At 35.6% G+C, this 11,629-nt stretch overlaps 1 protein-coding gene and 2 long non-coding RNA genes across 5 annotated transcripts; 1 reads left to right on the plus strand and 2 right to left on the minus strand.

The window, feature by feature from the left end:
* Positions 1–2,478: 2,478 nt before the first annotated feature.
* On the plus strand, positions 2,479–4,159 carry LOC142219601 (uncharacterized). Of its 3 annotated transcripts, none has more exons than XR_012717656.1 (4): positions 2,479–2,940; positions 3,578–3,654; positions 3,722–3,814; positions 3,885–4,159. It is a non-coding gene; the product is annotated as an uncharacterized LOC142219601 (long non-coding RNA). The 3 variants fall into 3 exon arrangements; XR_012717655.1 differs by having other exon boundaries at positions 3,581–3,654; XR_012717657.1 differs by having other exon boundaries at positions 2,479–2,794; positions 3,581–3,654.
* A 2,303-nt stretch (positions 4,160–6,462) lies between these two features.
* On the minus strand, positions 6,463–6,912 carry LOC142235659 (uncharacterized). Its single transcript, XM_075306920.1, has 2 exons — positions 6,785–6,912; positions 6,463–6,711 (listed from the first exon to the last, which is right to left on the minus strand). The coding sequence occupies exons 1-2, from the start codon at positions 6,860–6,862 to the stop codon at positions 6,463–6,465; spliced, it is 327 nt and encodes a 108-aa protein (XP_075163035.1). The 5' UTR covers positions 6,863–6,912.
* Positions 6,913–6,935: 23 nt separating this feature from the next.
* Positions 6,936–9,323, minus strand: LOC142219602 (uncharacterized). Its single transcript, XR_012717658.1, has 3 exons — positions 9,089–9,323; positions 7,141–7,467; positions 6,936–7,039 (listed from the first exon to the last, which is right to left on the minus strand). It is a non-coding gene; the product is annotated as an uncharacterized LOC142219602 (long non-coding RNA).
* Positions 9,324–11,629: the final 2,306 nt, after the last annotated feature.

An 11,629-nucleotide genomic window follows, 5' to 3' on the forward strand; every position in this document is an offset into this window, starting at 1 on the left:
GTTTTTGTTCGTTTAAGAGTTAAAAAAATTGCTAAAATAAGCGAATTAAGTTTTGTTACGAATGCAAAATGAAAAGAAAAACCGAAAAAAAGTTGCAACGTCTCATGGAACTTGTATGATATTAATCTCTGTTTCTTCAAGAAAAAGAGGAAGAGCAAGCTTATCTCACGTCTTCTTTATTAATGGTCTTTGGTCGCAACACAATTGGTACACATTTTAATGAACACCAAAAGCCACGAGTAACTTCTTGTTGTTACTCTGATGTCTTCACTACCAACAAACATATATTCCTCTTTCTCTCTTATTGAAGTGTACTCAGAGTGATCACGTCGAGTATGTTGCGAGAACAAAACTTCATAGAGTACTCCATGTACCACGTGCAGTTTCAGAAAGACAAGAAAACAGTTACTCTCCATAATATATGTTTTCGGATTGATATAAAGAACGGCAGACGTTAAGGTAAGTGTGTGACATACATAAATATATGAAATATGTGACATACATACATATCTATGATTAATAATAATGGAAAGTTTTGCTTCGCACATAACTGAGCAATACTTGTGGTACCACGTGAAGTGAAGAGAATCCATGTTGTACTTTTTCTGAAGTACTTACATTTTTATTGCTCCTTTTTTCGGAACACATATTGTTTCGGATGGGAACTTGGTGGTATTTGACAAGCAAGTGTTCTCTTCACTTCACTACTTGCGCTCTGAGAGAATGACAGTGTATGTACTATATTCGACGGCGAATTGCATACATATTGTGAAAAGTTATTCGATGCAGACCTCTAGTAGCTAGTATACAATGTAGATGGTTGCACATTGAAACAGCTGTTGAAGCGCTTTTATTCTTCGACCTAAATAATAGCGTGTTGGAAATACGAAAGAATGTATATGACGCGTGTATTGTGGTTGTTTTTCAATGTCTTCACCACAGCTGATTAATTTTCCAAGAAGAAGCATTTCAATTGTTTAGTGCCGCGTAAACAAATTCGAGACCCCTTTCATAATAAGTCTCATGAGTGTCACCTCTGCTTTTTTCTTTATGTGAAAATCAGGTAGGAAGTCTATTATTGGGGCCTATAAAGCGCCAGTGGCTGTGGTTCTCATAGGGCATGTCATGCACATAAGTGCAGTCCTATTTATTATCATTATGTGATTTTGATAACGATTTCGTTATCTGATTTTATCGCGATTGTTTTATTAATAATCGTTCCGACAAAAAGTCTGCAAAGAAAATTTTATGCAGTAGATAAACCGGATTAATGTTCCGAATTTTAATTCAAAGGAAACTTTTGAATGAGACGGCGATAAAAAAGTAAACATTTCATGTAAAATTCATTGGAGTTGATCCAAAACTTAGATTTCATCCGAATCACAGATTGTCTATGGATAATTGTCTATGCATGGCCCTTCAAGTTATTCCACTGGATATGCATCTTCGCCTACATTAAATGTATGGATATTTACTTGATATTGAGTGTATGTAATTTTTTTTATACAAAGTACGCGTGGTACATTAAATTTACCAGACATACGTACTTATTACTACTACTACTACTGCTACGTGCCAGAACGGTCTATATGTTCAACATTCGAAAATTGGATTATAGCCTACATCATCATCGGCAATGAATATTGTATGGTATTCAAACGTTTCCTGGGAGGCACTGTGATTCTGTCAGGAAGTCAGCCATATCTACACTGGAACAAAAATTGTCGTAAGCACAAAGATAATTGCCATCAAGGTCGTGGTTCGAACACATGCCAAAAAGTTAACATTCGCCTTAGCACATTGCACTACCGACGGAGTTGCCATAAGAACGTCTATCGAATATTTTAAGTATTTTCATGGTCAAAGAAAAACGAAAGGCGTTCACACAGAAAAAAAGGTGTCTTGTTAATTTTAGGACCAGTTTAACTTCCACATAGTTCAAAAAATTTACTGTAATATAGTTCATTTTTCGTAACCACTGCGAAAATTAACTTAGCTAAAGGAAAACTTATAAAAATTCAGTAAATGTTTTTTAGTTCACTAACTACGAAATGGGACGGATTTTTCCTTAAATAAATTTCCAATACAATAGTTAATGCATCGTTGATTGTATTATAAAAAGACATATGCAATATAAAAATCTTACTACGAAATGTGGACAATTTACTAAGAAAAATTTTTGTATGGAAAAAAATTTTTGTAGTAAAAATTAACTTAACCACAGTACCGATTCGTATGGCGGCTTCCTACAGCTTATTTCGGTTTTTACTATAAGTTGGAGTATATTTCCTCACATTGAAAATTTTAGATAAAGTAGAATAAAAAGTAGTTAATTTAATCCTTGACGGGTGTATATAATTTTTTATGGATTTCTCGTAAATTTTGAATGTATTTTACCTTATCCTATTGATAGAATACCAACTAATCAATAAACGTGATACTGGAAATTGAAGTGAGAAGAAATTATGAAATTATTGCATCATCTTTTTTTTTTTGTTTGTGTTTGTTATTGCGATGATGTTATGGAATGTGTGTTGTTGGTATCTTTTGTGGTGATAGTTGTTTTGTTGCAATAGCGAGATCAGAAAGGGATCATGTGTGTGTGTGGAGTTGTTTTTCTTTACATATGTGTCCTTTATGACTATTTGTGTCTTTGAGTTTTATTGGTGCATTCAGTTCTGTTGATGCATTTATGAAGCGCACACGTGGTGCGCTTGCGTGCGGTATTTGTGTTTATTAATAAAAATACATTTATTTCGTAACATTTTAGAAACTGATAAGTGAATGGTGTGATGTAAGAGAAAACAAAAACACTTTATATTGATAAAAAAATAAATAACTCTAAAATAAATCACATATTAAGAAACTGTATATTTCTATTAATAATTTAAAATTAGTGCGGTTTTAAATTGGTTTACATAAAAATATTCATAATGAGTGGTAATAAAATGATCTATATTTACTCTACATCTGGATCACAGTACAATTTTTTGAGTCTATATTTGTATGTTATAGCGAGTCCTTAAGGTGTGTACTAAGTTCGAGTTTAGGTGCTAAAATCAGAAATAAATCAGTAAGAAAAGTATAAAATTATACGCCTTCGATGCAAATTTAAATATAACTTGATGGAGAATAGCTCGAAACAAGTTTTTTTATTAAGTTTATATTCTTTAAATGGATTACACGATTAAGAACAGAAAATCGTTTTTAAGCTTATGTAGAACGCTGTTTTTTTAATTTAATATGATGAATCGTTTTCAAGTTATTCCAATATATATAGCGGAAGTGCCTTAATTTTGAACATAACCGTATATCTCAAAAAGTCGAGCTCTTAAAAAAACAAGTGTAAATTTGGATTCAGCGACCTCAAATTACTAAAAATTTGATATAAATTTTAAATGAACACAAAAACGGTTCAATTTTGTTCCCATGTATTTCTAAAGAAAACTAATCATGAAAAATTGGGATTTTAGCCACTAAACTCGAACTTAATATCCACCATAAATACTAAATGCTATATTGACAAGTGGAAATTATATCTAATTTTATAATATTTTTATTTCATTTATATTCTGAGAAGGATTTCAAAAATGTCCCATTTGTGCATGGATATGATTCCACTAATGTAGTAATTGGATGATTTTTTTCAATGTGGTAAGTTTTTCGTCCATTTGTAATAAAGCCAACATTTCTATTTATTAAAAATAATTTTCATTTGCAGGATGACAGCAAATCTAATGGTATTTTTTGGAATCTTCTTACTGTTTAATGCTAACTAAGCTGATATCCCTATTTGCTCTAAGAAAATTCTCTTGTAAGTTAAAGATCAAAATACCATAGAATTTGATAATATTTTTATATTTTATATACCTTTTTAACTTCAGAGGCTTATGACGCAAATCCACACAACAAAAACTAGCGATATCGGTGAAATTGGACAAAAATGAAATGAAAATAGGAACTTATGGCATATATCTTTCATATGGATAAAAAATGGAAATTGATATTAATTAGTTTCATTCTACTAACATAGAATATTACTCTTTTGAAGAAGCAATTACTAACTACCGAAAAGTAACAGCATACAGCGTACGAATAAAAACATTTCTTTTATTGTATATCATAAGCCATAGTTTTATGTAATATAATAATAATTTTTTGAAATAAAATACTGGTAGTGTTGCGTGTGAGGCTAAGTCCAGGACGAAAAAAAATTTTGCGTGGGGGGTACTTTAGGTAAGGCCTTGTCGCTACGTGGCAGCCTCGATGCCACAAGATTTCGCCAGTCCCCAATTTATGCTGGTGATGGGGGGACTGGAGAGAGCTTTGGACACCGCGGAGGGTTGGTCAAGTGCCCACAATGAGCCAACGTGTCCAATTATACTTTTGTTTTTTTTTGTGTTTTTTTTAGTAAGGGGAGGTTAGTATGGTAGTTTTGTGTTTTGGTTTTGGGGGGGATTAGTTGGTTAGATATTAGTTTTTTTTGATTTCTTTATGTTGTATCGTTGGGATGGCCTTTTCGTTTGGTGGCATTCATCCTTGGCAGGGAAGCCTCCTTTGCGGTTGGGTTTTACCGCGACTTGCCCCGAACCCATGTTGAGTAGTCTGGGAAAATGACTGTGGCTGCTGGAGACTCCTGTGGCAGACAAACACTCTATGTCCGTCGAATGCCTCTATCACGGGGTTCTCCATCAGTCATAGCCATTCCACCAGAGCAGTCCAAGGAACCTGAAAATAAAAAAAAAAAAAAAATAGGTTAATAAATTTTAGAAATGTAGGAAGAAATAAAAAGTAGCATGTCGACGCTACAACGAGGAGAATGCTTTTTGACGTTTTCCCATTGACAGGGGGTGGATGTGTTCATAACGTGGTGTTGCCAACCTCGCAAGGCAACCCCGTAGTAAAGTGTAGTAGTGATTAGTGCATGCCGGGTAATGCAGGTTTCATTCATGAAATTATCGTTAAGAGGAAAACGAGAAATTTAAGAGTTTTGAAAGAGAAGTGCCACTAGTGAAATATATTAAGAAGGAATTGAAGCGATAAATTAAATGGCCATAATGATGGCGATCGCTGGAAGTATTGAGGTATCGCGGCGTCGCTATAAAAGGGTGGAAAGCGTTTTGGCGAGCTGATAGTTTGCCATTTTTTGTTGTGCTGAGCATAGGCATATATCTGTATTCAAAAGTAGTGCAGTATACATATAAAGTGAAGTGTTTTTTTGTGCATAAAGGTTCGTTTTTGTGCTGTTAATTGGTGTAAATTTTAAAAAGTGAATATTGAAAAATTGTTTTTTTGAATAATTTTTTTTGTCAGAGGGCGAACCAAGTGAATGTTAGGAGGTGTCTAGCAGACAGGATACTTACTTATAAGTCCCAATCTAATAAAATCAACGTAAGTTTAATCGAATAACTTGGATATGTTGGAAATTGGATTTTGAACATGATTTCTATCCATATAGGTACAAACTGCCTCCTGGGTATCAGGAGGCTCGCTTTTTTTCTGGCAGGCAAACATTTCAACCAGTCGTTATAAGGAAAGTGGCAAAAAGGGAATCCCATTGAATGTCCTTAGGACCCAGCAAGAGCCAGATAAGTTTGTACGGAGATTAAGGTAGGACAAACCATTATATTTGACTCAGCTATAAAATATCGATAAAGTAGTGCGGGTCGGTGGTCATTGGATCAGCTCGAGTAATATAACGATATATCGAAAGTCTGCGTTACGTGGCGATAGATACAGGGGTGGCCGTCAAGTAAGTGCTCCCCTAGTGGCCGTTAAAAATTGTTGACCACCGTTCTGGGAACACTTCAAGAAACATAAATATACATATATATATATTCACCACTCTGAGTGAGAGTGTGTGGGAAACCAAGTCTTTGTGCAGACAATAACCCGGTTAAATCGGTTTTATCATATGGGCTAATTATTCATGCCCAAAGTAAAAGATCTAAATGAAAAACCAACATACAATCAAAAACTAGTTCTTAAGTTATTGTATATGTATTTTTTTATCAACGTATTATAGTTATTTTTATATACTCTTTTAGTGAAATTGATTTCAATATTTTTTTTTGTGTGTTTGGCCAATAGGCTAGTTTTTGTATCCTTTTTATGTTTTTTTTATTCGTCGTAGGGACTACAATAGTTTTCTTTTTGTTTGCTGTGGTTTGTAAATGTGGATTTAAAGTGGAAAAGATCCAAAAATCTGATATAAGAGAGCTCCCTTATTTAGATTAGTATTTGTAGACTATGGTCAGCCAGAAATTGGGCATTGAAAACTTTTGTAGGTTCTAGGCGTTTTTTTTTGAGTTTAAATGTTTGATATTGTGCATTTCACATATTAATGATTCTCACCTAGTGTTTTTTTTTACATATTTAGAATACTCCATTTCAATAATCTTGATTTTTTTCTTTACTTTTTTTTATTAATTTATTTTCGGTAAAAATAATTTATTTTAAATACTATAACTTATATGTGTTCAAATTTATTAAATTAGAGATTAGGGTTACATATATTGTTCTAAATAAAGTTTTTATAATATGATTTGAAATTGTAACGAAGATTATGATGTGGTAAATTATTCTAAAAGGGGTAGGTGAGCGCGGGATGTAAGTTGTGATGTGAGCGGACTTGTGGGACCATTCGGTAAGATTTTGTGGAGTTCGAGTGGTCATGGTAGGGCGGGCGGCTGGGATATAACATCTTGTCCCCTGTTTGGAAGAATGTGTGTATTAGAGTGAGTAAATTTGTTGTTTTTATACATGTATATTTATTGATACGGACCTGGACAAGGGCAACGGGATGGACCTCCTCTGGGAAGCGATTGTGCTGGCTGGTGTGTGAGTTGCTCCTTTGTTGCATTAGGGTAACCGTAACAATATGGCGCCCAAACGGAAGTAGCTCGGCAAGATTTCTTGTCGTGGCGACCAGGACATGTATGACATCTAAACACGAGAAATAGACCAATAGTATATTTGCAATAGCCCAACTAGAAGCTCTGTTTAGAATATGGATAAGTAGGGGTTCTTAACAGCCAGTCTGGAATGATTAAAGATATGTTGTGTTAAGAGATCTTACTTAAAAGTTTTAGAATAGGAGTGGATAGATTATATACAAACTGAATTTTTGTTGTGACGTACGTATTATATTGGTAAAACGGGACTAGCACACAGGATTCAGGTAGAAGGTATAATAGAGTAGATTCCGTTTACTTATATGAGTGACCAAATGTGTAATTAATGACTTGATAGCCGTTCTGGCGAGGCTAAAGGACTGTGATATCCAGTATTTAAATGGACACATTTGCTAGGGTCAGATGTAAGGCCCTAAGAAGGCACAGATTCAATTGATTTTAATTTTATGTTATGGTGACTAACGCACATTCGGAAAAATTGCTCCAAGGAGAGCCAACAGATAATATGAAACCGCACACATCACATCTCACGCCTACCACCCCAAATGAAATTCTGAAAAGAAATAAGAAAAGTAAAGTAAATTTATAAATCGCTAAGAATATTTTTGTTGGAAGATATATGTATGTTGTTTGTTTCACTGATTGTGTTAAAGTAGGTGAAATTGTTAGGAAAACAGTTTAAATAAATTTTTTTTGTTTGCGAAGTAATGAATATTGAGACTCGGTTACAAGCTAAAAAGAAAAGAGCTAGACCAGAAAGTTTTGACGCAAATAGTTCTATTCAGTTCATAGAGAAAAGGCCCAGGGAACAGACTATTATGGAGGGACAGGAGGAACAAGTTCCTAATGGTGTAGTTGATATGTCGAGTTCTATAAATGGACCGAATCAGGCTCCTATGAGGGGTGAGTCTTTGGCTTTGCATCGATCGCTGGAAAATAGAGTCGAATTGGTCCAAAATGAGATGGGGGATATAAAAAGGACTATAAATGATTTATCACGGGCTATCAGGGAACTTACGATCGCAACAGCCAGTATCAGATCTGATGTGGGGTCGAATCCTCCAAATGTTAATACTGACGGGCAGAATAGGGAGTCTGGTAATGGGATTCGTCAGGAATCGGCAAATGGGGTTCAGCAGGATTCGGCTTCTAATGCTTCAGATAGGCAAACAGTACCGAGGATACCAGCAGCGACACCACATCCTTGGAGGGAGAGAATAAGGCTGGATAAATTAGGCCTAGTTTTTGATGGCACTTCTCGCGGTTTAGGGGTTGAAGATTTTATATACCGGTTGGAGCACTATCAGATGCAATATAATATTCCATGGAAAGAAGTCATTAGGGATTTTCCATTGATAGTAACGGGTCCGGCTGAGTCATGGTACTGGCTATTCCAGAAAACTCATCAATTTCACGATTGGGAAAAATTGAAACAATGTCTCCTAAGTCAATATCAGTCTTCGCGGTCCAATTTCGAAATTTTAACAGAACTAGCTCAAAGAAAACAACAGGTGAACGAGTCGATTGATACCTTCTTTCACATTATGGGCCAGTTAAGGGCAAAATTAATGCAACCTGTTTCAGAATATGATATGATCAAGATAATGAAGAAAAATGTGAAGGAAAGTGTTGGTCGTATCGTATATCCGATTCAAGTCTCGTCGGTAGAACAGCTGAGGATAGAATGTAACGAGGCAGAACGAAATTTCCCGAAAAGGGACATGAGAAATATGGTTCAGTCGGCGCGTCCTATTAGACAGGTGAACGAATTGTACCAGGAAGTATCGGAAATTGATTCGGAATCGGATGGCTATGGAAATGATTGTGAAGAACTAGAGGCGTTACAATTAAATCGTCAAAATAATGGAGCACTTTTATGTTGGAATTGTCGGAAGTCTGGGCACGGATTTAGGGATTGCGAATCGACAGTTAGAAGTTTGTTTTGTTATAAATGTGGGAAACCTGGTTTCACGACACCGAAATGTCCTGTGTGTCAACAGGGAAACCGCAGCAAGGGCGTGGAATTTGGAGGGGGGCCACGTCCGAGCGAGAACCCCGAGAAACGACAGTAATACTACGAAATAAGTCTCGGCCCATAACGAAGAAGGAGATAGCGAAAAATTTAGTTAGTACTAATCTTCAATTTTATGAACCGGGGATGCGACATTACGTACCATTAGATGTTAGAAAATCGAATTATGATCTAGTTCGTGACCGGATATTCCGAGATGGCTCACAAGGAGGGAATAAGACCCCAAAAGTACCAAAGGTTCGGCAAAAGTTTGCTGAAAAGAGGAATAAAATTAAAATGGTTATTGAAACAATTAAAAAAATCAGTATTAGGGAAGATCCAAGAATATTTGCCATTGTTGAAATAGAAAATATGGAAATTAAAGGGTTATTGGATAGTGGAGCTTCGGTGAGCGTTTTAGGAAATGGATGTAGAGAATTTATAGAGAACCTAAATTGTGTCATCAAGCCTATTTGTTCAAATATTAAAACGGCTAGTGGAAATAAACATAGAATTATAGGGAAAATTAGTACTAATATAAAATATAAAGATTTAGTTAAGGAAATAGATTTATATTTATGTCCTGATTTAGAGCAGGCACTTTATTTAGGAATAGATTTTTGGAAATTATTTAATATAGCCCCTGATTTTTTAGATGTTGAAGAGATTAATATGGAACAGCTCCAAAAGGAATTTGCTAATGAAAAGGTTGAACAAAAATTAAATCCACACGATTTGACAGCTGAGCAACAAATGAAGTTACAGGAAGTTGTTAGGAAATTCGACACTTTTGAGGAAAAAGGACTGGGTCGTACAAGTTTGGAGAAACATTCTATAAAACTAGTTGAAGGCGCGGTACCAGTTAAGGACCGACATTACCCATTATCTCCAGCGGTTCAGTCGATAGTTTACGAGGAAATAGATAATATGTTGAGGTTGAAAGTAATAGAAGAGAGTGAAAGTCCGTGGAGTAATAGAACCACAGTTGTGAGGAAGCCAGGGAAAAATAGATTCTGCTTAGATGCCAGAAAACTGAATAAATTAACAATAAAAGATGCATATCCACTTCAAAATATTGATGGCATCCTAAGCAGAATTGACGAGACCCATTATATAAGCAGTGTTGATCTTAAGTACGCCTTTTGGCAAATCGAGTTGGATGATGAAAGTAAGCCCTATACAGCTTTTACAGTACCCGGACGGCCTTTATATCAGTTTCGTGTGATGCCGTTCGGGTTATGTAACGCTGCTCAAAGATTATGTCGACTTATGGATCGAGTGATTCCGCAAAGACTTAAGGAACATGTTTTCATTTATCTCGATGATTTATTAGTAATTTCAAGTGAGTTTGATGAGCATATTCGACTATTGGGGGAAGTGGCTGATTGTTTAAGAAAAGCCAACTTAACTATCGGTTTGAAAAAGTCACATTTTTGTTTCAGGGAGTTAAAATATCTCGGTTTTATTATTGGAAATGGTATGTTGAAAACTGATCCAGATAAAGTTCAGGCAATTAGAATGATAAAGATACCTAGGAATCCTCGCGAAGTTAGGAGCTTTTTGGGTACAGCAGGCTGGTACCGTAGGTTTATAAAAGATTTTGCTTCAATATCAGCACCGCTTACCGATACACTTAAGAAGTCACAAAAGTTCACTATGAATGAAAATGCTATAAATGCTTTTGAGGAATTGAAAAGGGCTCTCACGACAGCACCTGTGCTAAAGCATCCCGATTTTACGAAAAGGTTTTATATACAATGCGATGCTTCAGATTATGGAATAGGTGCTGTTTTGTTTCAGATCAGTAATAATAACGAAGAGCATCCGATTGCCTTTTACTCTCAAAAACTTAATTCTTGTCAGCGAAATTATAGTGTTACAGAAAAAGAGTGTTTGGCTGCCGTTATGGCAGTTAAAAAGTTTAGACCCTATGTAGAAATGATGCCATTCACGGTGATAACAGATCACGCTAGTTTAAAATGGCTGATGAGCTTAAAGGATTTGAGCGGTAGATTGGCACGGTGGTCTCTTCAACTACAAAATTTTGATTTTGAAATAGAACACCGTAAGGGTTCTGAAAATGTTGTGGCAGACATGCTGTCGAGATCTCCGATTGGGATAGATATCAGTGAACTCGCAAGAGAGGATTTGCTGGATTTTGAGACCACAGAATTCGAAGGAGAAGAGTATATGGAACTGATGAGAAATATTAAGGAAAATGAGGGGAAGTTGCCAGACGTTATGGTAAAAGACGGTCTTATATTTAAGAAGACAGCTTTCGATCAGGAATTATCAGATGAATATGTTTGGAAACTTTGGGTTCCTGTTTCTCTCACTCATCTTATTATAGAAAAAGCTCATTCTGCACCTACAGTAGCTCATGGCGGAGTGACTAAGACATTGGAAAGGGTGAGACGGTTTTTCTACTGGCCCAAAATGGCGACTCAGGTGAAACAATTTGTAAAACAGTGTCAGGTTTGTCAGGAAACAAAGACATGTAACCAACGAATGATGCCGACTATAGGGCAAGAAGTTGTGACGGACAGACCATTTCAAAAACTATATATTGATTTCCTGGGGAAGTATCCGCGATCGAAAAGTGGTAATGCGTACATTTTTATTGTTGTGGATCACTTCACCAAATTCACCTTTTTGAAAGCTATGCGCGAGGCAACGGCTAATAATGTAGTGAAATTTTTAGTAA

Source organism: Haematobia irritans, chromosome 1, assembly GCF_050003625.1.
Source record: "Haematobia irritans isolate KBUSLIRL chromosome 1, ASM5000362v1, whole genome shotgun sequence".
NCBI classification, from domain to species: Eukaryota; Metazoa; Arthropoda; class Insecta; order Diptera; family Muscidae; genus Haematobia; species Haematobia irritans.

Coding starts and splice junctions, on each gene's coding strand:
- LOC142235659 (XM_075306920.1), bottom strand. CDS start 6,862: ATGCAACAAAGGAGCAACTCACACACCAGCCAGCACAATCGCTTCCCA. Junction 6,712..6,784: donor ATCCCGTTGCCCTTGTCCAG/GTCCGTATCAAT, acceptor TCTTCCAAACAG/GGGACAAGATGTTATATCCC.